General features: G+C 38.3%; 1 protein-coding gene across 2 annotated transcripts; it reads left to right on the top strand.

Moving 5' to 3' along the window:
• Positions 1-203: 203 nt before the first annotated feature.
• Positions 204-26,059, top strand: NCBP3 (nuclear cap binding subunit 3). Of its 2 annotated transcripts, XM_075074047.1 has the most exons (14): positions 230-404; positions 1,486-1,551; positions 4,519-4,624; positions 5,988-6,113; positions 7,663-7,791; positions 11,391-11,464; positions 12,529-12,637; positions 13,448-13,547; positions 13,900-14,006; positions 16,081-16,366; positions 18,327-18,484; positions 20,253-20,417; positions 20,755-20,800; positions 22,655-22,743. In XM_075074047.1, exons 1-13 carry the CDS (start codon positions 264-266, stop codon positions 20,775-20,777), a joined length of 1,590 nt encoding a protein of 529 aa, XP_074930148.1. In that variant the 5' UTR covers positions 230-263; the 3' UTR covers positions 20,778-20,800; positions 22,655-22,743. The 2 variants fall into 2 exon arrangements, with proteins under 2 accessions (XP_032630346.1, XP_074930148.1); XM_032774455.2 differs by lacking the exon at positions 20,755-20,800 and having other exon boundaries at positions 204-404; positions 22,655-26,059.
• Position 26,060: the final 1 nt, after the last annotated feature.

Below are 26,060 nucleotides of genomic sequence, written 5' to 3'. Positions count from 1 at the left end.
GGCAACTGGCCTCTCTAGCCTCCTCTTTGTACTCCACGGCCCTGGAGGACCAAGCTGGTCGTGCTCCCTCCCCGTCTCTATGGCATTAAGAGCGCTCTGGCCGGCCAGCTGCCGTCTCTATGACCCGGTCGGCGGCGCTCTATCCGCCACCCCGTCTCTGTGCTCGTGGAGGCGGGCTGGGAGGCGGCGCGGCGCTCAGTCCATCCGGCGGGCCCCTCTCGCTGGTTGCGTCGGGCGGGCGGGCGCGCGGGCCTGGCGGAGCGATGGCGGCCGTGCGGGGCCTGCGGATCTCGGTGAAGGCGGAGGAGGAGCCGGCCCGCGGCCCCGAGCCCGAGCCCATGGAGGTGGAGGAGGGCGAGCTGGAGACCGTCCCCGTGCGGCGCTCGCTGCGGGAGCTGCTCCCGGTGCGGTGCGGGGCCCGGGCGGCGGGGGGGAGGGGCAGACAGTGGAGGCGGGAAGCTGGCGGAAGGAGGGGGGGGCTGAGTCCCCGGGGGACGTGGTGAACGTCTAACAGCCTCTCTCCAGGAGGGGGCCTGTGTGGCATGAGGTGGGGGCGGCGGCCGAGGTAGCGCGGGTGGGGGGACAGCAGCCCCCCCCCATCTCTGAGGCTGTGCGCTAGGGAGTAACTCGAGCGAGCCACACGACGTAGAATCCTAGTGAGGACGGGGCGGCTTGTCAGACTGAACAGGTCGGGGGGGGGGGGGGGGCAGGGAAATGCCGAGGCCTCAAAGCCGGAATGAGACGGTAAATGGCCATTTAGCTGGAGGGTGGAGAAGAAATTGGATTATTGGCATAGAGTCTACATGGTTGAGTGCAAACAGGTAAACTCAGCAGAACTAACTGATGACAGTGAAAAACCCCGTCTTTCCCCCTACCTGTCACTCTTAATTTTTATGACATAATTTAACAAAAAAAGGCAGTGATTCCGACTGGGATATTTTGGGAACTGGGACTAGAACCAATGACGCCAAGAGGCTTAAAAGTTACTTTTTTAATATGAAAGTTGAGTTTAATATTATCTTGTGCTAAAAGGTTGCTTGATAACCTAATACTGGTAAGTTGTAATTCTTAGAGAGCCTGATATCTTAAAATAATATGATTATGTTGAACACACAAGTTTTTCAATTGGAAGACAGTTATACCTGAAACCATAGACGTTAGAGTTGGTAATGCTATTTGATTATCACCTCCACTTCCTGCTGTGGCAGAATATATTTTCCCCTGTGATAGTGGATGTACTAGATTTTTAACTACTGCTAAAACTTACTTATGCCAAGGGAAGCTGCATTTGCTTTGATCCATTCTGTTTGTATGTAATTCCATTGTATGAGTGTTGTCTACATCTGGTCAAGAACGTACTGGCACATAGAGTTAGAAGAGAGTAGAAAGGAATGGATTTATTTTAGAGCTGATTACCAGGTGAGATTTTATCAGTCTAACTGGTTTGTTGCATTCAGCCTTCATCACAGTTCTGCTTTGTTTCAGGACACTAGTAGAAGGTATGAAAACAAAGCTGGAAGTTTCATCACAGGAATAGATGTCACCTCCAAGGTAATATTGTGCTGTGGGTCTTTTCAAAGTTTTGTATTACTGTTGTTCGATAGGAAGCATTGTTAGCTGGTCTTCAGGAAATTCAGATAAATGGTCATTTTCAGTACACTTAGACCAGTGATTGGTTCTTAGATGTGTCTCCTGCGGGTGTTTTGATGTTAAAACCCTGTGTGATTTAATTATTAATAGGGTTACAATTATGTCATGGAGTTCATGGAATCTGTGACTTCCAGAGACCTCCGTGACATTTTCTGCCCCAGGGCTGGACTGCTGTCAGCAGGTAGCCCCGTAGCCTAACTGCTGGACAGCAGGGGGACCCTGAAGCTCCCTGGAGGGTCCCCTAGAGCTCCCACTTCCCATGGGAGGCAGGAGCCCCCCTGCAGCTGCCCGGCCCGTGGGGGAGGACAGGGAGAACCCTGCAGCAGCTCAGCCCTGGTGGGGGAGAGCAGGGGGACCACCACCCTTCCCCCCCCCCCCCAAGCAGCCCAGCCACTGTGGGTGCTGGACCCTCCTCCCTCCCCATTTTGTCAAGGCTAGTTTTAGTAAAAATCACGGACAGGTCACGGGCTTCCGTGAATATTTGTTTATTGGGCACGACCTGTCTGTGATTTTTACTAAACATATCTGTGACAAAAATCTGAGCCTTAATTATTAACCAATCAGGATGCTTTTACAATGTTATTGACCAATTGTAGTTGATAAAATAATAATACTTAATCAGTCATTTTGCTGTGAGGATTTTATATATATACACACCTCTACCCCAATATAACACTGTCCTCAGGAGCCAAAAAACTGTGTTATATCAAACTTGCTTTGATACGCCGGAGCGCGCAGCCCTGGTGCCCCCCCCGCCCCCCCGAAGTGTTGCTTTACTGCGTTATATTTGAATTCATGTTATATCGGGTCGCATTATATTGGGCTGGGGGGGGTGTATGTATATATGTATAGTATTATAGTACATGAAACAATGAATTCATACTACTGTGGCTCTTTTGGGCAATGCTGATCACTAATTTGGCTCCTGGACCCCTAATGTCTGAGTATTACTGAGGTTAGACACTCTTTTATAGCTGGAGAGCTCTTGTTTTGATGTTAGGTTGGTGAAATTTTTTCTCCTGCTGTGATGTCTGTCTCGTGTAAAATATTAGAGGCAGCAATTTGTAAGTCACAAAATGTACAAAATAAACAAGGTCTATGAAAATGCTGAGCCAACCATCTCTTTCTATGATTTTATAGTGAAAGATTTATTTGTAGACAAAGTTTTCATACCCCGCCAGGAATTTGTAATACTGTTTCTAAAAGCTTAGAAAACAAGGCGACTCTCTTGGAATTGCAGTGATGCAACTCCATAGTGCAAAGCAAAGCCCTTCCAGTCAGGTCAGCTGAATTTTTCTTATTATGTGAGTGACAGACAAGGAAAAATAAGTGTTTGGCAGGAAAATCTAGTTCCATTGTCTTGAGTCTTCAAAGGGCATCATTGTGTGTTTCCACATACTGGGCTTTAAGTACATAAATTAACAGTCGCTTCAAAACAAGGTTTGATCATTTTGTGGTTCTTTGGAAGCTTAAACTTGCAGCTGGTCTCTCTGGCACACACTGCAATTTTTAAATAATTGGCATCACTGTATGACAGATCACTGTAAGTTATATCTGGAAATGGAAAAGAAAATGCACTGTTCCATGTTCTGTGTTAAGTGTTCTGTGGTATTATTAGGATTTTACATTTTCAGATGATAAAATATGAATCTTCACAGCAGCACTGTGAGAGACGATGCATGAGTTTTATTCCCATTTTGCCTAGAGAAAGCTCAGCCAGAGAACTTGTTACTTGCCCAAGAGCACAAATGGAGCTGGTGTAAGAAATTGAAAATCAGCATTCTTGGCTACAAATCTATAGCTTCTGTATGTCAGAGACTTGTAGTTCAGGAAGCAATTAAAGTTATAGTATCAGAGAGAAAATCTACCTCCTTTGTTACATTCCTTAATAACAGCTTTAAAATGGAATTCATAATTAAGGGCAGAGATGTATAGTGCTGAATAATGAAAATGAGTTGGTTGGGAAATCTAATAAAACTATGATTAAAAGGTCAAATTTATCTTGTAGTTATATCCAAGGGCAGTTCTTGCTTAAGGATATTTTTATGAGACAAGTTTCATTTTAGTTGATTGAAAGATTTTTAAAACACTCATTAGTTTTTTAGACTGCGGTATTCTTAATCAATCGCAAGAAAGAAAATTACTGTCGCTGTTGAGGGCTTCCATAACATCTTTTGTATCACTGGTTTTAGAGAATCTGTTGATGGGCTCCCTGGAAGTAGTTTGGATTACCAATCCCAGCAAGATTTCTATAGTCAGCATTCCAGTTAGTCTTGATGAAGTACAAACACAAAGGGATATTCCCAAAGGCCACAGGGCAGACAAAGGGATATTCCCAAGGGCCACAGGTCTCCAAATAATATTTTTTAACTGTCTGGAAACTGCGTGATCTGTATTTTCTCAACATGTTTTTCTCTTTTCCTCCACATAAACAAGCCAGCAGTCTCAAAATAAAAGATTAGTCTGCCTGGTAGAGGAAACATTTGTTTCAAGTAAAGATTTGCTGAATTTTGCCTTTGATGTATACTAATTTTAAGGATCAGTAAATTTGGTTATCCATCAGAAGGGTTAAGCACTTGTCCAAGGTCATACAGAGTCAGTGACGGACGACACATCATAATTCCCATTATGCTGTTTGGTCACAAGACAATAATCATTTGACTCTTAGTCAAGCTGTGAAAGAGTTTTTAATTTTGTCCCTTTAATTTTCTTTTTTTGTTGACTTAGCCAGGCCTAATGAAAACTAATAGAAACTTTGTAATGATTAATTTCTGGCCACTTGTGTTTTATTAAATGTCTGGTATTACTATGAAACTTGTTTGGAACAAAGCATCAATTTACTTTTCCATTTGACCTTGTTTCCTGCAGGAAGCAATTGAAAAAAAGGAGCAAAGAGCGAAGCGCTTTCATTTTCGAGCTGAAGTGAACCTTGCCCAGAGAAATGTGGCATTGGAACGAGATATGATGAAGAAAGGTAGGGAATGTACCATGAGCTTATCAAACTGAATGAAAGGCAGAATCTCTAGATTGTTTCCTTCCTGTTTCTTGGCTTGATGGCCATACTTCCTCACTCCTTTCTAGGTGTGAGTGAAAAAGCGAGCATCACTAGGAGAAATATCTTGTATTTTTCACTTCCCTTTTTTTCTGTTCACGTTCCCATTTAAAAAAATACTTGAAGACAATCTAAAAAATAAATACAATAAAAATTGTTGTGGGAGGATAATGACACTTAAAAGAAACAGAACCATTTTGGGCAGACAGCATTTTTTAATGACGTGGCAGCAATATCCACTGCTGCGTGTAGACTGACTGTCCAAGGCTTTTCTGTCAGTTGAGACAGCAGAAGCTGTTGGTGCACACACACATGGTTACAAGGCTCCAGTAAGTTGTCTGTTCAGTATTTATTTAATAAAAGCGATGTTATAAAGTTTTTAAAAGTCTCTTTTTTTTTTTTTTTAAAGGGTTAAAAGTAGTCTGAAAACCATTCAGCACCTGCCTCTGAATCTCTTGCCAGTCTTTGTGGTTTTGCAACCACATTTTCCCATATTATTTAAAATATTTCTCATTATTGCTGTGTAAAGAACATACAGAAAAAAAACTAAAGTCCCAGTCATGCAACTGCATTAGTGCAAGTGGATCCACATGAATGTTATGTTGTTGCAGTTAGCGAGGTTCAATGTGGTCATACAGGTCCACCCATGTGGATGCAGTTGCAGGACCAAGGTCCTAACGGTCCTTCTGTGCAGATCCATTTGCAGGATCAAGACCTAGGCCATTGATTATACAGAGGAAACTTGAAACTGACTGTACAGATGGTTGTGAAATACATGATGAAGACATTGAAAACAGAGGAAAATAATATTAATTTTCTGTTATGGGTAACCTTACTACTGCTTGTAACAATACTAAGTAAAAAAACTTTCAGAATGGCATGATTTGTTTTTTTATTGGATCATGTACCTTTAAAATAAGCTGAAGATTTTACATTCTTATTGAAAAGTTAATAACAACATGCATGCTGTCTTTAAAATCAAATTATTATTGGTGATTGGCAGTAGAATTTCGGTAGCAATACATTTTAATATTTCTGATGATTTTGGATTGATAAGTATCCTATTTTTATTTTCAGCTAGAAAGGTGAAAACATTGTGAAATTATAAGTTAGGTTCCAGGCCATTAGATTAGAAGATCGTGCATTTAAGTTGGTATAGGATGTACCTGACTTTAATAAACTATTCTCCACTTTTTAAAAATGATTTTGGTTTTTAATTCAACATGTTTCTAATACATAAACTCATTTTGTAAAAATGAGCGGTGGTTTTGTTTCTTGTTTACAGCAATCCCTAAAGTGAGGCTGGATACAGTCCACGTTTGCGGGGTAGATGAGATGAGTACTCAGGACATCTTTGCCTATTTTAAAGAGTATCCTCCTGCTCATATTGAATGGCTAGATGACACATCGTGTAAGTAAACTAAGTCTTTAGCCTATAGTTCTTAATATTTTTTGTATTCCAGAGCTCTTGGATTCTGTTACTAGTTCTGCCACTGATTTCCTTTGTAGCTTTTGGGCAAGTCCCTGACCCTTCTGCGCTTAAACTTCCCCATCTGTAAACTTACTACCTCAAAGGGGTGTTTGAAAGAACTAGTTAATAAAGAACTGTGAATATCAAAAGCAATATATAGTTAAGTTATTGGTTAGTGAGAAAAATTACCGCAGCTCTAGCAGGTTAGGTTGGCTACACCCTGCTGCAATATAGAATGTTGTGAAAGATGCTAACTCTGGTGAAAATGACAAGCTGCAGCAGTGCGTCTTAAATTGGTGCAACAGAATTGTAGCATTTTTAAAGGTCCGAGACACATTGAGGTAATGTCCTTGTTCTTCAGAGCGAGACACAAAGAAAAGGTGTAGACTTTAAAAATCCAAAGATTGATGGGCACTTGGGTATTTGGTTTATATGTAGCTTTTCCGTCTTCAGCCTGCATTTACATTTAGACTATGGGTGTTTTCCCCTACAGTGAATCTTATCTATTCAAGCATCTTAATATAAAACAAGATAAAATTTATTGCTCTGGTTTTTCCAGAATCATTAAACAGCAGAACAGCATTTAACGCTTGTGGCTGTAGCTGGGCTGAATGCATCTCAATAAAAGGACTTTTTGCTTAATGCTGATTTTTAAGAAGCAACTCTCAAATCTTCTTTTTCCTCTCTTTCATTGTCACATGTCTAACAGAGTTATCATTGGCCTGACATAATCAGTTCTACTGCGTATAATTTTAATTCTCTCTCTTCTTACAGGGATTTTTCTTATAAGTACCAAATCTGCATTGTATTTTCTTCAGTGCACGTGAACATTGCTAATCCTTGCATCACTAATCTACAAATTTGATAATCTGTACAAAAACCCCTTAACAGTCTCTCCCTTCTTCTCAGCAAGTTCTGCAATGAAGTCTCTTGTTACTTAAACTTAATTATTTTACAAAATATACTTCAGTCATACTTCCTAGAATAGCATCAAGAGTTTTACACAGTGAAACTAAACAACACTCTTAAAAATAAATGAACGGATCATTTTATGAGCCAGTATCCTTGATTTAATCATGGTCGGTCACTGGCATATTCAGAAGGTGCAGTAATCTTGAGTGGGTCTTCTAGTTATTGGCACAAATAAATGAGCCCCTATTATCTATGTAGACCTTAATCATTCCAGCATTTTTTTTTAAGTTTTGATCAGAAAATAATATGGTGTATGGCCTGTGTTGTCCTGTGTGATAAGAGTTGTCTTCTGCTGATCAAACATGCTAAAGGATTTGTTTTCCCTTTATGAAACACATCTGATAATCTCCCTTCCTGTTGGTACATATAACTTTATATACTTATTATGTGACTGAAGTTTTATACTAGTAATTTGTCTTCTGCATAAAGGACTGTAAGATAAAGGATATAATCTTAAGAGCTTGTGTGGAAAATTTTAGCTAACTAGAACTATTTTTGTGTGTGTTTTTTGTTTTAGGTAATGTAGTCTGGCTTGATGAAGTGACAGCAACACGAGCTCTTATAAATATGAGCTCTATGCCTGATGAGGATAAACTCAAAAACAGAGAAAACAACGAGGAGAAAGCAACTGAAAAAAACAAGAAAGGTAGATGCAAAGATATAGGTCATGCAGTTAAAACTCCGCATTCTTTAAAGTATATTTTCTTGGCTTGGGTGCTGCATAATTTGAGTTACTGAAGGAGGTTCTGTCATGTAGTTTCAGGTAATGATATTCTGCCACTTTAAAAAAGGCTTTCATCTTGGAAACCTTTTGAAGGAGCTGCTTCCTAAAAGGTGGGTTGGAGAGATACCAAAATCAGTAATATGATCTGTACTGAACATTCTAAACATAAGGACAAATTCAGAGGTGTTTTAAGTAGTGGGGTAAGTTTACACAGTCTTTGTAACTCACAAGCTGAGTGGGTGGAAGGGTGGGGTTGTAACAATGAGAACCAAGTGCCTGTAATAAGGTTCTTTATCATCTTAAACCCTCCTGTTGGTTGCTTTTCCTTGTTACTACAGCATCCTTTCTGCAAATGACATTGATTTACCAATGTGTAACTTCCATCACTATTTATATTATCTCTGAATTTGACCCTGTTAAAACCTGACCCAATACCCCACTGTATGTTTACAAATCTATTGCAAATAGACCCAATTGCTGGGTCCCATGTGCTTCCAAATCAACTGCATCTGGCTAGAGTCTAGCCACTGTTTCTAGCTTTGAGACCCTAGGGCACATTCCCAAGCTCTGACCTCTTGTCTAATGCCCTTCCTTGGGATGTGGGATGCTGCTCTCCAGGATTTTGAAATCAGTGTCTGTGACCACCTGTGTCCCCCAGTCACATACACTCCCCAGGGCTCCACCTGGGCTGTGAGCACTCTAGGCTTGTAGCTTTACCCCGTTGGGGACAGCATGGCAGGAAAGCAAGTAACGTAGGAATTGGTTAACCATAGTGATCTTAAAGCATTCGAGTTACAGATCTTTTAAAACAAAAGTCCTTAGACCTAGTATGAGCTCATCCATTGTGTGAGTCTAAGGTTTTATCAGTATTTTAAGCTGGACAGAGTCTGTTCCTCCCCTCTCCTTCCCTTCCACCTCCTCTGCAAGTCCCTGTATGTAGCCAATGGTCACTCCCCCCCCTCTGCTCAGAGCAGAACCCTGCCCTTAAATAGGGTTTCTCCTCTGCAGGGCCGGCTTTAGGCCGATTCCCCAGAAGTGGGGCCCATGCCTAAGAGGGCCCCACGCCTTAGATGCCTTTTTAATTTTTTTTACTCATCCGGCGGCGGTCTGGGTCTTCGGGAGCAGGGTGTCCGTCAGTGCCGTGGAAGACTTGGAACAAGTGAAAGACCCTCCGCTGCCGAAGTGTCGCCAAAGACCCGGACCGCCACTGGGTATTCGAATTGGGCCCCGCAGTTCCTAAAGCCAGCACTGCTCCTCTGAGCCATGTGCTCAGATTGAAACGCTAGTGTGTTTGCCCCTTCCTCACTGCAGCACCCTGTGTAGAAAACCCATTGTTCCATGGGGATGGGCCAGTAGTTGAAAGACAATCAAAGTTGTTGACCCCAGATTGCAGTCTTGATGGCTCTTAGTGTTAGTCCTTTAAGGAGTCTTTGTGCATGTCCAGGCTTGTGCAGTCACGGTGTCCAACATTTCTACGCATAGAACAAGATAATGTTCATAATTTGACTCGGACATATTCCACTCTGTCACAGTGCCCATAGTCTCCTTTTCCAGACAGAGCATACTGCAAGGTAAGTTGTATAAATTGAAGCAGTTAAGCTATACCTTCAAATTGTGATAAACATGGAATCTACTTGCTGACAACATCCCCCTAATTATAACCCCATTATACTTCCACAGACAGGAATTTGTGGCTTTTATTACTTTGACTACATCCAACTGTTTTGCTGCTAGGTGATGTGTTAACTTCCTGTGATGTGGTTCAAACCAAGATATTGAATTGCATATTATCAACCAATAGTGACAATGCAATTCATAAAAACATTTGTTTCAACTGAAACTGTAAATTATGCTTAAGTATGAGTTGCATGAACAAAATCCAGATTACCAATCTCCACTTTCTGTATGTTATGCACTAGCAGAAGCCACCAGATGTGGTCTGTTTTCACACCTCTGTTATGTTTCCAGATGCCTTCATAGCAGATTTCTCCTTGCAGCTTTCCACTGCAACTCAGGGGCTTTCTAACAAGCGCCTTTTTGCCTTGGGAAAACTAAGTCTATGCAAAAATAGGTATTGTGAGGAAGACTTAGGTGCTTTTTATACTATTTTACCAACCTCCTCTATACTATGTCTTATTTCTTTGTAGTGAAAACTTTTTTGTGCGGTTTTAAAACACAACCTAACCTTTGATTTCAGGCCAATACCAAGATTCTACAAAATGTAACATTCTTAAAATACATCTTGTGTTATTTTTGGAGACTAGGGAAAGACCTTATTTAAACTGAGGACATATGTTTTCACATGGATCCTGTCGGGTACAAAATAATTACTATGACGTGTATATCAACAATAGTAAAATATGTATCGACCTAAACTTGCACATACATTTCTGCATCTGGTCACCTGGAAAAGCAGGCTACTGGGCTAAGTTCAGACTTTTTCAGTTGGGAAGAATTTATGAAGTAAGTTAAGGTCTGAGGAATTGGATAAATCCAAAATATTAGGGAGGCTTTGGCTCAGATATATTCCTTTTGTAAAATAATTCTGGAGTTACCTAGGCACATTTTGTCATTAAAAACCTCTTGCCAGTAATTAAAGATCCTGTGGCCCTTTTTGTAAGAGGCAGGATGCTAGCCCTGATAACTTGGCCAAATTTCACCAAAGTAATTACATTCTGCTGTCTGAATATTCTCCATGGTTTCATTTGGGTTCAGTATTCTTTCGTTCCTGCCCATAACTTTTGTGTAGTTGTTGTGTGCTGTAACCAGCTGTTGTATTCCACTCTGAAAGTTGCTGCATTTAGTTGCTAGGTGAGAATCTCTATATTTCCTTACTAAACAGGGCTGCTGAGGGGCTTAGCCAGTGTTGGTAAAGTGCTTTGAGATATCTGAGTCAGAGGCACGGTTAAAGGACTATTAAGTTGTCTTTCAGAAATAATTGAAACAAGATTCTGCTGACAATATAAACAAAACCTTTTTCTTAGCCCCAAAAATAAACTGAAAATATCTGCCATCAGCTAGCAATGCACACTGTATACAAGCAATAGATTGGTATTACTGGTTAAAAGTTTGCTTCCAGAACTACTTATGTTAGATTCTTGAAATGAAATCACTCATAATTTTTGAGCTGCAGAGATTATCTCAGTAACTTTCTAACTATTGAACATTAACTCAAATTTTTTTTAAGTGGCAGCTAAATTAAGGCATCAGTGACCTCTCTGCAGTTGATAAACTGAAACACAGTGTGTCATCTTACATTAACAGACAGTTAAACTTCTGCTTCAGCCACTTACATTAGTAGAGTCCACCAGCATAAAGGAAGCTCTATGATTAGTTAGTTATCATGTGTACTCACCTGTTTAAAATTTTTCCAGAGGTTTACTATCTTAATTATTCTCCAGGCTACCCAGAACAATGGATAACTTACTCAGTTTGATTTCAGAAAATACAGGGAAATGAAAAGCAAATGCTGGCAACATCATAAAATCAAGAAGAATATCCTAAAATTTGTTTATCCTTAGACAAACAGGAGGAAAGCTCGGACGATGAGACCGAGGAAGGAGAGGTTGAGGATGACAATCCAAGTGATGTTGAGGTCAGTACAGAAAGAAAAAAGTTAACATGAGAGATTCAGTTTTGGGCAATGAGGTCGTTCCGATATTCTACTCTTAATGGAAAAATATTATACAGAATCTGGACTATTGCGTAGTATCATAAATTAAATGCTAAATCAGATTTAGTACTTATGAAAACATTGAAGGCAAGGAGAAGTCCAGAGATTTTGTCAGTGAGGATATCAGCCTAGAATGGCTTTGTGAACATGATTTTTTAGGAGAGGGAGGGCATTTGGCATATGGGAATTCTGAAGCTGCTCCACCCATGTGAGAACCGTATGAAAGCAGGAATGGAAAAGACTGGAAGAAGGAGATAAAGGGAGTAATTAGGAGGAAGGATGAAGAGGAGCCAAGCTATTTGGTTTTGGCAAACTGTACATAAAGGTATGCATCGGGGGAGTGTTTCACTTTTACAACAGCAGGGACAGCACATCTAGAAGAATGCTGCTTTTCCGAAGAAACCAGCTGCAATTTTGCTAGAGTGAAAGAAATTTTTTAAAAAGCTCTTTATTTTAAGATGAGCTGCTTAATAGAATACTGTCAGGTCAGTGTAGGCCCAGATTTCAGTTTGTGTAAAACAAATGTAATGGAAACTTTTCTAAACAAACACTTTGTGTTTTTTGCAGTCCAGACATTGCAGCATTGTGCTAGTGTGTGACAAGTTGATAAACAGGCTAGAAACTGACTGTGAGCAAAAATAAAATTGACTAGTTGTCTTTCATTGTCCAGGCTGAATGAAATGTAAATAGTCAGAAGTAGTGGAAAGTAAATTAGATTTTAAAAAGCTTAGTTTTAGTAACTTAGGGATTAATAAGACAGGGAGGGAAATCTTTTTGTTTAAAAAAAAATTAATTTTAACTTGCCAATGTTCCTTTAATAAATCAGTCTGTTAAAGAAATGCAAAACAGCTGAGTTCACAAATCTGCTGGAAAGCTCCTAACATGAAAATATACTTTCTTAGTAATTATTTGTTAGCTTTACTGTTGAATGTGATCTGTGCTGAAAAACATTTTATATTTGTATCTAAAATATTTTCTTTCCAAAGTTGGATGCGCTCTCCCAGGTAGAGGAAGATTCTCTCCTACGTAACGATCTACGCCCAGCCAACAAGCTGGCTAAAGGAAACAAACTGTTCATGAGATTTGCTACTAAAGGTAACTAACTCACTGCATAGGCACTATACAGTGTTTGAAGGTGACTGATGACTGAATGATGTCTTTACAACACAGATACAAATAAAATCATTATTAAAGTGTTAGATTGCTTGTCAAGCATTATATGTTAAAATCGCACAGTACTTGTGTGTATTTTTAATGTGTGAAGAACGTATTTGTAAAACTTATTCTGGGTAAAATTCAGCCTAATGCAAAGATTCGGTAAAAGATATATCTACCACTTTAGTCCCACTGAAGCCCACAAAATAGGCTCTGCATAAGGGCAAATTTTGCCTTTTCTGTGCATCAAGAACCATTTGTCATGGTGTTGGAATTCTTTATGTGATAATGGTGGAAGCTCTTACCAGCTACAGTCATGTCAATAGATAATATTAATGCATTTAAGGTAAACAAACTCAAGTCCTGACTTTTTTCCAGTTTGACTGTCCTTTTTCATGCAGTTCTGACAATGACATCTCTAATTAGATAGTCTCCATATTCATACATAATACAACAGGAAGGTGATAAATAGAAACTGTCATCTCCATGGAATGAAATTAGTTGAACCCAGTGTCTGTTACTGTTAATTTTATTTCAGAGGAATTGTCAGCAAGCATTGTAATCCGTTTTGTTCCTAGTACGTACACGGATCTTTTACTCACATGAAGGAGACTCGATATTTTATAGCGCAACAGTAGTTGAGACTGCCTATTACAATATATATTTCATATCTTTGACTGGGCACTCATTATTTTTGCTCCAGTGTGGTTAGGGGAAAAGTATTCCTGTAACTTAATTACACATTTTCAGATGATAAAAAAGAGCTGGGAGCTGCAAGAAGAAGTCAGTACTACATGAAATATGGCAACCCTAATTATGGTGGCATGAAAGGAATTCTTAGCAACTCTTGGTGAGTACATGATAAAGGGGAGTGGAACCGTGCGTGTGTCCATCCATACTTACAGGGCCATCTAACTTGTGAGTGTCATCCCTCAAAGTTCTGTAGACTTGCGGGTGGGGAGCATTGATTTGTATTTTAGCAAAGTTGACTTGTTGACTTTACATTTATAAAAATTTGAATTGAATATTAAGTGCTTATAGTTGAGAGATTTGTACTCGGCAAAATAGAGCCATAGAGTAAATGTGTTCAGCTGCCACTGAAGTCAATAGAAATTGCAGCTGTTACTCTGTGGTTGAATTTAGGTCACTTTCCTTTGGCCTTTTACATGGCAGAAATGTGTTTGCTTTTGTTGACATTCCAGGAAACGAAGATATCATTCACGTCGAATCCATCGTGATGTGATAAAGAAAAGGACACTCATTGGAGATGATGTTGGGTTGACACCTCCTTATAAACACCGGCATTCAGGTAATTAATGACAGTACTGGGAACATATATATATAATGCTTTACATCTTCAAACAAGTGTTGCAGCTGTTGTGAAACTGCAGAATGAAATAAAATATAGGTCTTTGTGCTTCACAGGCCTGCCTTTTCTGTCCACTCTGCCTCATTAAATAATTAACCAAAGCAGAGTTTAGTCCAGGAGAAAATGGTGGTTACCACATGCTAGTTTTGGGTGGAGGCATTTCTAATAGTTGAAACATGGAATTGAGTCAAGATACTAGGGTTCTTGGCCCTGCTTAGCCACTGATTTACTTGTTACATGACCTTGTTTTTCCTGTTTCCCTATCTATCTGACCACTTTATATGGCTTTTATAGTATCTGACTGAATCATTCTTACAGTACCTCTCTTTGATTGAACAACATTATTCCCACTTTGCAGGTGAGGAACTGAGACACAGAAATGAAGTCAGTTGTCCAAGATGACTTAGGAAATCTGAGACAGAGTTCGGTCTCAAGCCCAGATGTGTGTCTAATGCTTTAAACACTGTTCTTAACCTTTACTTGATAACGATTTCTCAAGGATGATGTGAGAAATCAGAGTGGCAGAGTCCTTTTAAGATCCTCTTGTGAAAGGTGCTATTCAAATGCAAAGTATAACCTAAGCAACAGGATACACAATGTAAATTCTAAAATAATACCTTTAATTAAATAAAAGCATTCTCTCAAGTAAAACGGTAATTGAAATATTAATGGAACACCTGCCAAAATATCATTGTTAGTGTCTTCAGGTTTGTCAACTTGACATAGATTGTGCATAATTAATCTGATAAATAGAACAATGTCAGATAAGTGAAAAAGAGCTATGCTTTACCCTCCCCCCAGCACTTAGATTTTGTCCTATGGTTTTGCAAGCAACAGTTCAGATACAAAACATCAAATCACTTAGCATAATTCAGTAAGTACTTCATTTTACTTGATTGTTTTCTTTCAGAGATTTGGGAAATGAGGTCTGGAGCATAAGAGACAAAAATATCTAATGGTTTGTTTACACTTCACTTTAAACTGTCATATTTGCCATTTCAACTCTTACCTTACAATACATGACAAAAATAAAGTAGTTGGGTGGTATATATTCCAGGGGAACGTAGTCCAGAAAACCCTATCAGTGAGCTTCTAATCGGTACTTTAGCCTTTACAGTGGTCACGTGATTTATGGGTGTGTGTATTAGGGAGATAATATGGGAAGAAATATGTTAAGTGTTAAGGAAAAAACTGTACAGGAGGCTGCATATCTGCTGACTGCTTTGTAAAAAAAAGACTGATACAAAGTGCATTCAATGCATTTTCTAGAATATATTCCTATATATGTACTGAGTCATATGAAGATTGGAAGAGGGTGCTGAAACTGCACCATCATCCATTTAACTGTGTGTAATTAACACTGTATTACTTGATGGGGCAGTGTTTGCTTCCTGTTGCATATGACATAAGATTAAAACACTGTTTTTTACTTCTGAGTATATATTATAGATTTAGGACATTGGCAATACATGATGCATCTGTTCTGTTGTGCAGTGCAGAATATGGGATCAGGAAGAAATCTTTCTCTCTGTCACCAGCAGTAATCACCTTAAGGCACTATACAAGCGATAAAATAAAGATAATTAATTCTAATAAGTATTGCTTCATATAATTGATCATACAGTTATTCAGACATTTCAAAAAAATCCAGCTGTAGTACTTAACCTCCCTTCCAAGACAGTGAATGGTACAGATTATGGCATGTTTCATGGCAGTTTTATATTTCCTGTATTTACTTTCCATTTTTTCTAAATCTTGATTTTTAATTAACTTTATGAAAAAGAGACAAGATACGTGAGGTAATATCTTTTATTGAACCAACTTTTGCTGATGAAAGAGACAAGCTTTTGAGCTCCACAGACCTCTTCTTCAGGCTTTAAAGTTGGTCCAGTGAAAGACATCACCTGACCCATCTTGTGTTTCGTATTCTGGGACCAACATGATTACAAAAACTCTGCAAACATTTATGAAGAGGATAAGCTGCAATCTCTCAAAATTAATTTTTGTGTTTCAGGCCTAGTGAATGTTCCTGAGGAGCCTATTGAGGAAGAAGAGGAGGAGGAGGAAGATGAGGATATGGATGAGGACGACAGGGTTGTAGTAGAGTACCGGGATGAACTACAAGCTTTCAAACAGTCTCGAGATCGCAGTGCAGCAAGACGATCGAGTGCCAGTGCATCTGATTCTGATGAAATGGACTATGATCTTGAACTGAAAATGATATCCACTCCATCTCCCAAAAAGAGCATGAAAATGACAATGTATGCTGATGAGGTGGAATCTCAATTGAAAACTATTAGGTAAAAATTTAATTTCTTGCATTTTATTGCTTAAAAACCCAAGTCACAAAGTATTTCTTGCATTATGTTATAATTAAATTTCAGTTTGGTTAAAAAAAAATTGAAGCTTAAAAGCTCTAGAAAATAATGTAATCACTTATATGAATTGACAAAATCAACTGAACTGCTGTTTTAAATTTAAAAAAAAATACAATAACTGTTCAGGACCTCAACTCGTTAACTTAAGTATTTTGAGTCACCCTTTAACGGTGAAAACCCATGTAGTACAGGCATTTGATCCTGATCCTGCAAATATGTACGCAGTAATTTTATATATCTGTTATTCTGCTGCATTCAATGGGACTACACAAGTTTAAATTTACTCATATGCACAAGTGTCTGCAAGACTGGGGCTGTACTTTTTTTTAAGTATATACTGATTATGTAAAAAACTGTGAAATAAGTGTTTATTAAATAGTGTATGTAAAAGAGTTGTCCAAAAACATGTTCAGTAGCCACTTAATTTTCTGTGCCATGAACAATATTAACATCATTCCAGTTAGACCATGTATTTCAAAAGAAGTGACTCAATAGTACATGTGAAGATCTTAACAACAATTGCAGTATTCTGCTTTGACTTGATATAATACGGAACCCTTCTAAAGTAGCCACTATAGCATGACATCTCGATGTGTAGTATATTTAATGCTGAAAATCCTTAGCACTGAGTAACAACTCTCCTTGAAATCCTATCCAATTTGACTCTTCATTAAGATCAATCACTTGTCATTTCAGTGACATAACTGTAATGACTGAAATGAAGTGGCAGCATCAGCACGCCCTCTTTAGCTCTGACATGATTTAGTGGAAGATATTTAAAAGAAGAAATACAGAAAACTCTCTGAAATTAACCTTTAATCCAAATGTAAAATTGTTAAATATTCCCTTGCAATGTTTGTAATCTAACATTGCAGCATTGTATTAATGCATGAGAACCTGATTAAAATAAATAGAACTGACTGCTGTGTTTTCATTGCTGAATCTAGGAGAAATGTGCATAAAGCCAACACCAACCACAAACCAACAACAACCCTTTTAACGGTAAAAAGTAAAAGTAGGTTTTAACATTTTCAGTATTAAAATCTAATAAAAATCTGCAGGTCTCTTCAATAATATAATAGAATGTGATGGAACCATTAGAACGTGAATTAAATCAGCCTAATAGTTTTCTGACTGTTCATATACTCTGAATTACTTTGAGTGCAGTGAAACTGCTGTGTTGACACCAACCTGGTGTACTTCTGTTTGAATCAGATACTGATTAAGCTTGTTCACATCACTATTTTTAGTTTCCAGAGTACCTCATAGTGGTCCGAATGCTGTCAGAATAGTGCTGATAGCACTTATTACTGGAGACTGTAGCAGATATCTTTAAAGAAAATACATTTTCTCTTTAGCGAAAGGGATTGCAAACTCTGTACTATCATAGCCTACAAATGTATCCCTTATCTGCACTTTCCCTGACAGATAAGATGTTTACAAGCAGCCCCTGAGCACATTGCTTATAGTCTTGAGTAACAAAGGATGATGAACCTGAACTTAGAGAAGCATTGATACTTTGTCTATTGTTGTTTTGACAAGATATGCTTATATCCTTGTTTAAAACTGGAAAAACATTTGCTTCCTATTTGTTACAGGCTTCTCAGGAATCCTGGATGCAGGATGTGCAGCATATTATGCTCTGAACATATTGATAATATGCTTGAAGAGCTAAGACTGATTCTAGAATGCAGTTTTGTTTTTGTTTTGTTTTTTTTACAGTGATAGATTTTGTGTTCTTCCCCATTTCTTAATAAGGGAAATCCTGATATCACAAACTTCCAAAATGTGTTTATGCACAGGGTACATTCCTGAGGACTCTGTTGAACTTCCTTCATGGGAATTTATTTGCTGATTAGAAATATATTATGTCTTTATTTAGGAACTCTATGAGAGCAGATAGTGTAGCATCCAGTAATGTCAAAAACCGGATTGGCAGCAAAGGATCGTCAGAAAAAGTTGCAGATGTAAGACTACTGTTAGAGGAAAAACGTCAGAATAATACAGGGCAGCGTCAGCCAGTCAGCACTACAAAATCAGGTAATGTAAAACTAATGTAACACAGTGGATGACTTGCTGTTTAAAATGGTTATGTTTAGTACTGAAATTTATAAACCTGTAGGAATTATGTTTAACTGTTGGTTCTGCATATATGCAATTCAGTATTCTCTCAAATTTTTCACACCTCATAATGAATATAAAGAATCTTATGTTACCAGGCTTAGACAGTTCATATATTAGTGAAATTGCAGGTGGCTTGTATTCAGATATTAGGAGCTTGTTGAGATAAATGTATATTGCCTACTTTTTTTTAATCTGATGACTATTAGGTACAGAACTGGAGCTTGCTACAAGGAAAAATGAATAGTTGGATGGAGACGAAGAATTTATTGTTGCCTGAATTACTTGGCTTATATCCGATCTCCCCACCTTTTTTTTTTCTTTTTACATTGCTGGCTCTCTAAGGCAGAGATTCTGTATTTCTGTGTGAAACTACCTAGTACATTGTGGGGCTAACATGATGCAAATAACAAATATGAATCACTTTGAATGTCTTGAATGAAAGATCCTGTTTAAGTGCAGAATATTTTGGTTGCTTATGACTTGAAGGTTTTGAGTTTTAATCTTAGTTGATTGGTCCTTTTTATTATTTTTTTTAAACTTGAGCATATGTAACTCGTTACCCTCTTATGTGCGTAATGTCTAGAGGTTACTCTTCGTCACTTGGAAGGAATACTTTCTTTATATAAAGTTTACTAAATAATCCAGCTGTTTAATACTTTCTCTAATCTTTCATGTCCTTCAGATTGACAACTTATATATATATATATATATATATATATATATATATATATATATATTCCTGTTGCATTTGCTTTCATGTTTTTGTCTGAGTCCTAGTGCAGAAGCAGGGATCCAAATCTTAAAGCGTATCTGCATTTGCTGGTACTGCTGCAATCAGTGCTGCGAGTGTCAATTTTAGTGGGTCTGGTGAAGACACGCTAAATCAATGGGAAAGCACTCGCTCATTGATTTGTGTACTCCACCTTCCCAAGAAGCATTAGGGAAGTTGATGGGAGACCCTCTCCCATCGACACAGCGCAATGTAGTCACTGCAGTAAGTGGCTCTAACTACGTCAACTCCCGTTACGTTATTCACGTAACTGAAGTTGTGTAACTTAGATCGATTTAGCGTGATAGTATAGAGCAGCCCTTACAGTTTTCAGTATGGCATGGTTCACATCATGGGTTAAGTATCTTTACAATAAGATTCTTTTGCTCTGGTTTTCAGTTTAGTTCTCTAAGTTAGAGGAAGCAATACTGTAATTTTAAAGTGGATTTTTTCATGTATTCTAAAAAGTAATGAAGGAGTCATGCTTTTCATATAAACTGCCTCACACTGGACAGACACCCTTTTTTCTTCCTTCAGTATTTATATTCCTAAAATAGAAATGGATCCAAAACAAAGATAGCTTTTGGCGATCTTTAGAAAAGTTGGTACTTTTTAATCTTTGGGACAAAGCCCAGCCATGTAAGAGTAAACATCCCAAAAGGAGGTGCCTTGCAAAGATGCCATGTGACAAATCTGTCATAGAAATAATTCTAGCCTGGAAAAACTGTAATACAGGAATTCAGAGCATTTCAAAGACAGTGAGCTATGTTAAGATTTAATTAAAAGACTTCACAAAATCAACCTCTCTAATTCCAAATTTTGCAAATGGATAAAGGACATGGGATCAGCTGGAAGAGTTAAAGAAAATGCAGTACATGATTACTCAGTTTAATCACTGTCACATGTTATTTCCAGATGTACGGCAGAGACTAGGAAAGAGACCTCACTCTCCAGAAGTCAAGCCCCCAAGTAGCACCTCCACCCCTCGTCGAGAATCGGTATCCGATGTACATAGCCGGTTAGGGATACCCAAACAAGATGTGAAAGGCCTTTATTCTGACACCAGAGAGAAGAAAGCAGGTTTGTTTTACAGAGAGAAAATAGGACTTTACTTTAGGGGTGCATATGTAGCTTGTAACTACAGACGACAATGATGTCTTGATGCTGTTAGTGGCATTTGACTAGAAAATAACCAAAGGATATTAACTTAAAACAGAATATTATTCCTAAACATTAAAGCTTTGCCATTCATGTGGGTAAAATTCTAGACTTTATAATCTTGCACAGAGATTCCATCTCATGAGCTTTATTACAAAATCCTCATGTGAATAACTTGTAATAGCTAAAGCAGTTTTTGTAATGAAGATCACAAATGTTGGCTTATTCCCTTTAAGATACTTTACTGCTTTGATTCTAGGGAACAAGAGGAACTTCAAATGAAAACCTCGGGGAATAATATTCTGGTGACTGAAGTTAGAAATCAAGTAGTGAATGTTTGTGGAATGTTTTGAAGTTGTAAAGCACTGTATTAATGGTTATTATAAGTCACAAGTGCCAAATTCTGCCCTGAGAGATGTATGCAATTCCCATAAAAGATAATGGAACTTGTGCACATTTTTGAGGACAGAATTTGGTTGAAATGTCTTCCAAATCTGGTCTTGGAGAATATCATAGAATGATGGTTGAATTATTATATAATTTATTGCATTTAATTTTTACTTTTCTCTCAACATATAGAATAAAGGAACTTTTAAGACAGATTTTCCCCTGAATGTTATTCTCTATCCTCAGTGTTAAAGTTTTCCTGATTTTTATTTTTTATTCTTTTGCTCAGCTTGTCTGAACAGAGCAGTTGTTAAAGATATCTCGAACTCTGAGGTGTAATAATGTGGTAATAAAAGTGTGAAACTATAGCAACCAAGGAATTGGCATTTCAAACTGTTAATATACGTTCATAACCTTTACTCATTTTGACTGTGAATTGCAATACAATTATTTATGTTCACTGTCATTCTCTTTAAAGTGTGGCTCTACTTTCAGAAGAGACTTTGTGAAAATAATTTGATACAGTTCCGTAACTTTCTTAGTGAGGCTAGGTCACATTTTCTCAGTTTACAAAAAGAAAGCTTTTCTTGGTGACAGCCCTGAAAACTTAACCTGAGTGTCATACTGTCTCTTTTCATACTTGTAAATCCCCAGTAATAAAGCATCTGTAGACCACATAGAGGCTGCACAGATGTAAGGGAAGTATTGGGGAAGACTGTAACTTCTTTTGATGATGCATTTGAATCCTGCTGTCTTACAAAATCTGTGTGTGGACCAGGTCTATCAATATAACTGTGTTGTTACGGAGTATGATTTATGTGTTTGTTTGTTTGTTTTTAAGCAATGTACATATACCAGCTCCTAGCATGGACACAACATAAAGGTGTCTTATACGGGTTGCTATTCCCATACTGGAAAGAGAATAAGTTATATCTCAGTACAAAGCACCTTTATACTGATAGAACTGCCCACATGGGGTGGGTTGTACCAGTTTAACTATACTGGTATAGTTAAAAGGTTCCACTTTCTAGTGTAGACAAAGCCTTATTCAAAAACATGTGATTCTACCGTTCTAACAGAAGTAAAATTAGTGAAAATATACTATCACTAAGGCTATGATTTAATTGTGTATTTTTAGTAAAAGTCATGGGCAAGAAACAAAAAAACACAGTCCGTGACCTGTCCAATACCCCTGATTTGAATCTTGCGGGGGAGGAATCTGGGGGCCCGCAGCACCAGCTACCAATCTGGCTGCCGCGCAGGAGGAAGCCCTGGGGCACCAGCCACTGCTCCAGCCACCCTGGAAGTGCTGTTCAGGCAGCCTTTGGTACCAGCTGCTGCGTGGTTGGTCCCCAGGTCCAACTCCCGGGGGTCATCAGAGCAGCGGCCAGCTGCAAGGCCACTCCCGCAGCTCGCCCCATGATCAGCCACACTGGCCGCTGCAGAAGTCACGGAATCCATGACTTCCGCGACCTTTGTGACAAACATGGAGCCCTAACTATCACTGCTGTAAGCAAGAATTGCTCTGGATACATACAGTAGAAGTAAATAAAAGCACCATTTTACATAGTTACTTTTAAGAGTAGACCTGCACTTTGAAATATATTAAATTCTATTTAAAAATATGTTGAGAACATTAAGGTTGCATAGTTGAAGTCTTCAAAATTTAGTACATTCAATGGTTAAAATTGAAGATATTTTTGAATATATGTCTGTTTTTCATTATTATCCATTACTGTGATTTTCAGACATGTTGTTTTTAATCCAATTAGGTAATTTATGGACCCGCTTAGGATCAGCACCTAAGACACAAGAAAAGACTCCAGATAAATCAGAAAACTCAGTAACATCTCCAGAGGAGGACGATTCAGAGCTCCAGCGGGCATGGGGTGCTCTTATAAAAGAAAAAGAACAATCTCGCCAGAAGAAAAGCCGATTAGATAACTTGCCATCTCTACAAATTGAAATTAGCCGGGAGAGTAGTTCTGGGTCAGACACTGAATCATGATGCTCTTTAGACCCTGATCCTCAGGATTTGAACTCTGCAACATGGCAAGATTTCCATTGCCCAAAGGCTGAACATTATGGAAGCGTGGCAGGACTCTGATTGAGGTTCCAGGAGCCTCTCCATTCTGTTTACACAGAAGTAAAGACCTGTATACCACTTGACATTTAAAGCAATCACATTTGTCTTCAGTATGTGTGGCCCTGTGTTGTGTAGGGCATTGTCATATACATTTATTACAGCAAACCTGTAGTAGTTAGTGGAAAACCTTTTTTCCCCAAGCTTCAAACTTTAAAGAAGGAGCGGAACTACTCCTGGATTTTGTAGAAGACTTTTTGTTCTTAATCTTTTTAACATGGAGTCTTTTAAGAAAATGTTTTACGCAGTTCATCCAAAGAACAGGGAACTTCAGAATAATCACTATTGCCGTGCCCTTATAGCTGTTACCAGCACCCTTAGTCTCCTCATAGGGTAATAATGATGCTTCCTGGGTGTGCAGCCAGCAAGGGTGAAGCTTAGAAAGGGATTGCTGTCTCCCTCTCCTCCAAAATACTGAATGTAAATCTAAACTAGATCTCCTAGTAGGTAATACTTCAAAATAACATCAGAGCAGCACCACTATATTAGTCTCAAAAAGGATTCTGCTTCATTCATTTTGGTGATAACTTTTTGCTTTAAGTGAAGATTGACAGGTTCAAGACTGCGGAGTTGGCTTTGTTGACAAAATTGTGCAAATTCCTGAGATGAATTTTTTTGGAGTTTAAATGTTGAAACAATTTTAAAAAAAATTTTCAATATAGCTGTATTATGTTTGAAGAAATCTTAACAATTTAAAAGCTTAAAATAATGTTTATATTTGTGAGAATTCTGTTGGCTACAGTGAAAGCTTATAGTGGTGTTTTCATATGTGCTGTTAAACTACACACACACACACACACATATATATATATATATAAATATGATTGAAAGAGAAAAGGAAAATATAGGATCAGTGTTTCATGTCAATATTTTTGAATGTCCTAATTGTATAGTACATGTGGATGTGCACATGGTTGACTAGTTACATTCACTTCACTTTTCTTACCCTTGTCCTCTTCCTTAGTAGGTAAAAGGGTTAATGAATGTGTAACCGTTTTTTGGTTTGTTTTTATTATTTGTGGCATTTATTTTGATTGCCCACAACTCGGGGAAAAGGAATAATGTGTATGACGTAGCAAAATATTACCTGCCAAGGTTTGACAGCCTGCAAATCTGTTTGCATTGTATCTAATTCCTAGGTTCTGTTAGCCCAGAATGTCAGTGTGTCCCTTCCCCTTCTTAAATGTACATTTTTTTTCATACTATATTGAAATAGGTTTGGGGCTTTGCAAAAGCACGGAATCTGCCGTTAACCTCCGTTATGTCAGTGTGTGTATAAGAATAGTATGTTCTAATAGCAGTATATGAAACTGAAGATAAGCTACAGTGACTAAATACAGCAGGGTGAGCTGGGGACTGACTGGGCTTCTAGCCTTAACTATTTCCTTGCTTTTGTGACATTCGCCCTTTTTTATATATTTGATTGAATTGAATATTGTCTGGTAAACATGGCTGCCTAAAAATACTGTTCATGACAAGAGTAAATGACTGCAGTATCACTGTCATGGGTTATTTTGATACGTACTTTCATTAATATATTTCCCCTTTTAAAGCTTTAAAATAGAACCATATCTAACAATACATTTGATACCTTACCTATATTAACATCCTGATGAAAGTTCCCTTAACTGCTGTGTTTCTGCCAGTAAATTACTTGGGTTGTATTGCTGGTTTGACTCGAATATCACAACTTACTTTTTATGGAAATAGAGATTGTGTAGGCCCCTGATCATGTAAGCTGCACTGCTCTGGAGCCCTTGCAGGTTTGTGCTTAGGCAGAGCAACTGGGCCTTTAATTTGCTTTGCGTTGCCGATGGGCATGCTGCTGTGTCTTCCTTCTCAGCCAAGAAGTGGCTATGCCTTTCGCACATTTCAGAGTAGGAGGGTCCGATATCTTTAAAATTTTTAGGCCTGAGTCCTCCTAGCCCTAATTGTGAATGTAATGTAAGTGTATTATTAAAGGGACCATACAAAGAATTCGTCTAGAATTGACCTTGTGCCCATTTTTGCTTCTTTATGAAGTATAAAAAGGGTTTGAAAGGTACCGTATTTGACAGTATCACCTGTCAGTCTGGTTTTCTCTGGTTTGGCTAGAGGACCCTATCCGTTGTCTCAGATGGGATGTGTATTGTTTCCTCTCACCTTAATTAAAAGTGGGTAGTGAGTCTTTTTAACAAAGATATCCTTTCCCAAAAATGTTAATTACTCAAATTAAGCAGATGTTAACAAAAGACATAGGAAAAAGTATTAAGCAGATGTACTAAAAATCCTTCTTCCCTCCACCCCCCCATTTCGCTTGCCTTTTTGAACGCTCTTCATTCTTGTTTGGTTGGCATTTCACTAGTTCTGAAGTCATTATTGTGTCTTCTGTGCAAGACAAATTAAATTAGTAACATAAAAGGCAAGCTGGAAAAAAAAAAAAAGCCTGTAGGTCTCTCTGCAACATAATGAAGCAAAAAGCACATAACCAAAAAAGGAAAGAAAAAATGGACACCTTTAAGTGATTAATGTTGATAAATGTTCAGATAGTGAATGTGAGAAATTTGAGCTGTCTATTCCATTAGAATAAATGAATTCTGTTCAAAGTCTCTCAGATTTGGGAATGAATATTCTGGTTTTGCCGTGGAACCTACACCAAGGAAAGGAAATGAGCATTCCTCAATTCCAAGTGAACTGTTACAGAAACACCTTAAGACTTTATTTAGATCATTTCTTATTAAAGGAAAAAACCTCTTTTAGTGAGTGATTCAAGTGACTTGCATTCTGTTTTTCAAAATAAATTGACGTGGCATTTTAGGCCCCAATTCTCCATTGGCAGAACCAGGCCTTAGGATTTTAAAACCAAGATTTTATTTCAGGTAAGTGCATCCAATACCAGACAAGGGGAAGAAGAGAGCAAAGGTCCTTTTTTATTTTTATTTTTTTCAATTCAAGGCAAAGAATATAATGTGAAAATATTTATACCTTTATTTAAGCAGATATTGCTGATGTCTGTTGGCTTGATCTTCTTCCAAATAAAAACTGCTAGAAACTAC

Source organism: Chelonoidis abingdonii, chromosome 20, assembly GCF_003597395.2.
Source record: "Chelonoidis abingdonii isolate Lonesome George chromosome 20, CheloAbing_2.0, whole genome shotgun sequence".
NCBI classification, from domain to species: domain Eukaryota; kingdom Metazoa; phylum Chordata; order Testudines; family Testudinidae; genus Chelonoidis; species Chelonoidis abingdonii.
The sequence above is the reverse complement of the archived record's forward strand: the minus strand, read 5'-3'. Positions and strand labels throughout refer to the sequence as shown.

Bases quoted from the DNA above. Each gene is read 5' to 3' on its own strand.
- NCBP3 (XM_032774455.2), top strand. From the start codon at position 264: ATGGCGGCCGTGCGGGGCCTGCGGATCTCGGTGAAGGCGGAGGAGGAG. The intron at 14,007-16,080 runs GTAATTAATGAC...TTTGTGTTTCAG, and splicing joins TTATAAACACCGGCATTCAG to GCCTAGTGAATGTTCCTGAG. The intron at 16,367-18,326 runs GTAAAAATTTAA...GTCTTTATTTAG, and splicing joins TCTCAATTGAAAACTATTAG to GAACTCTATGAGAGCAGATA.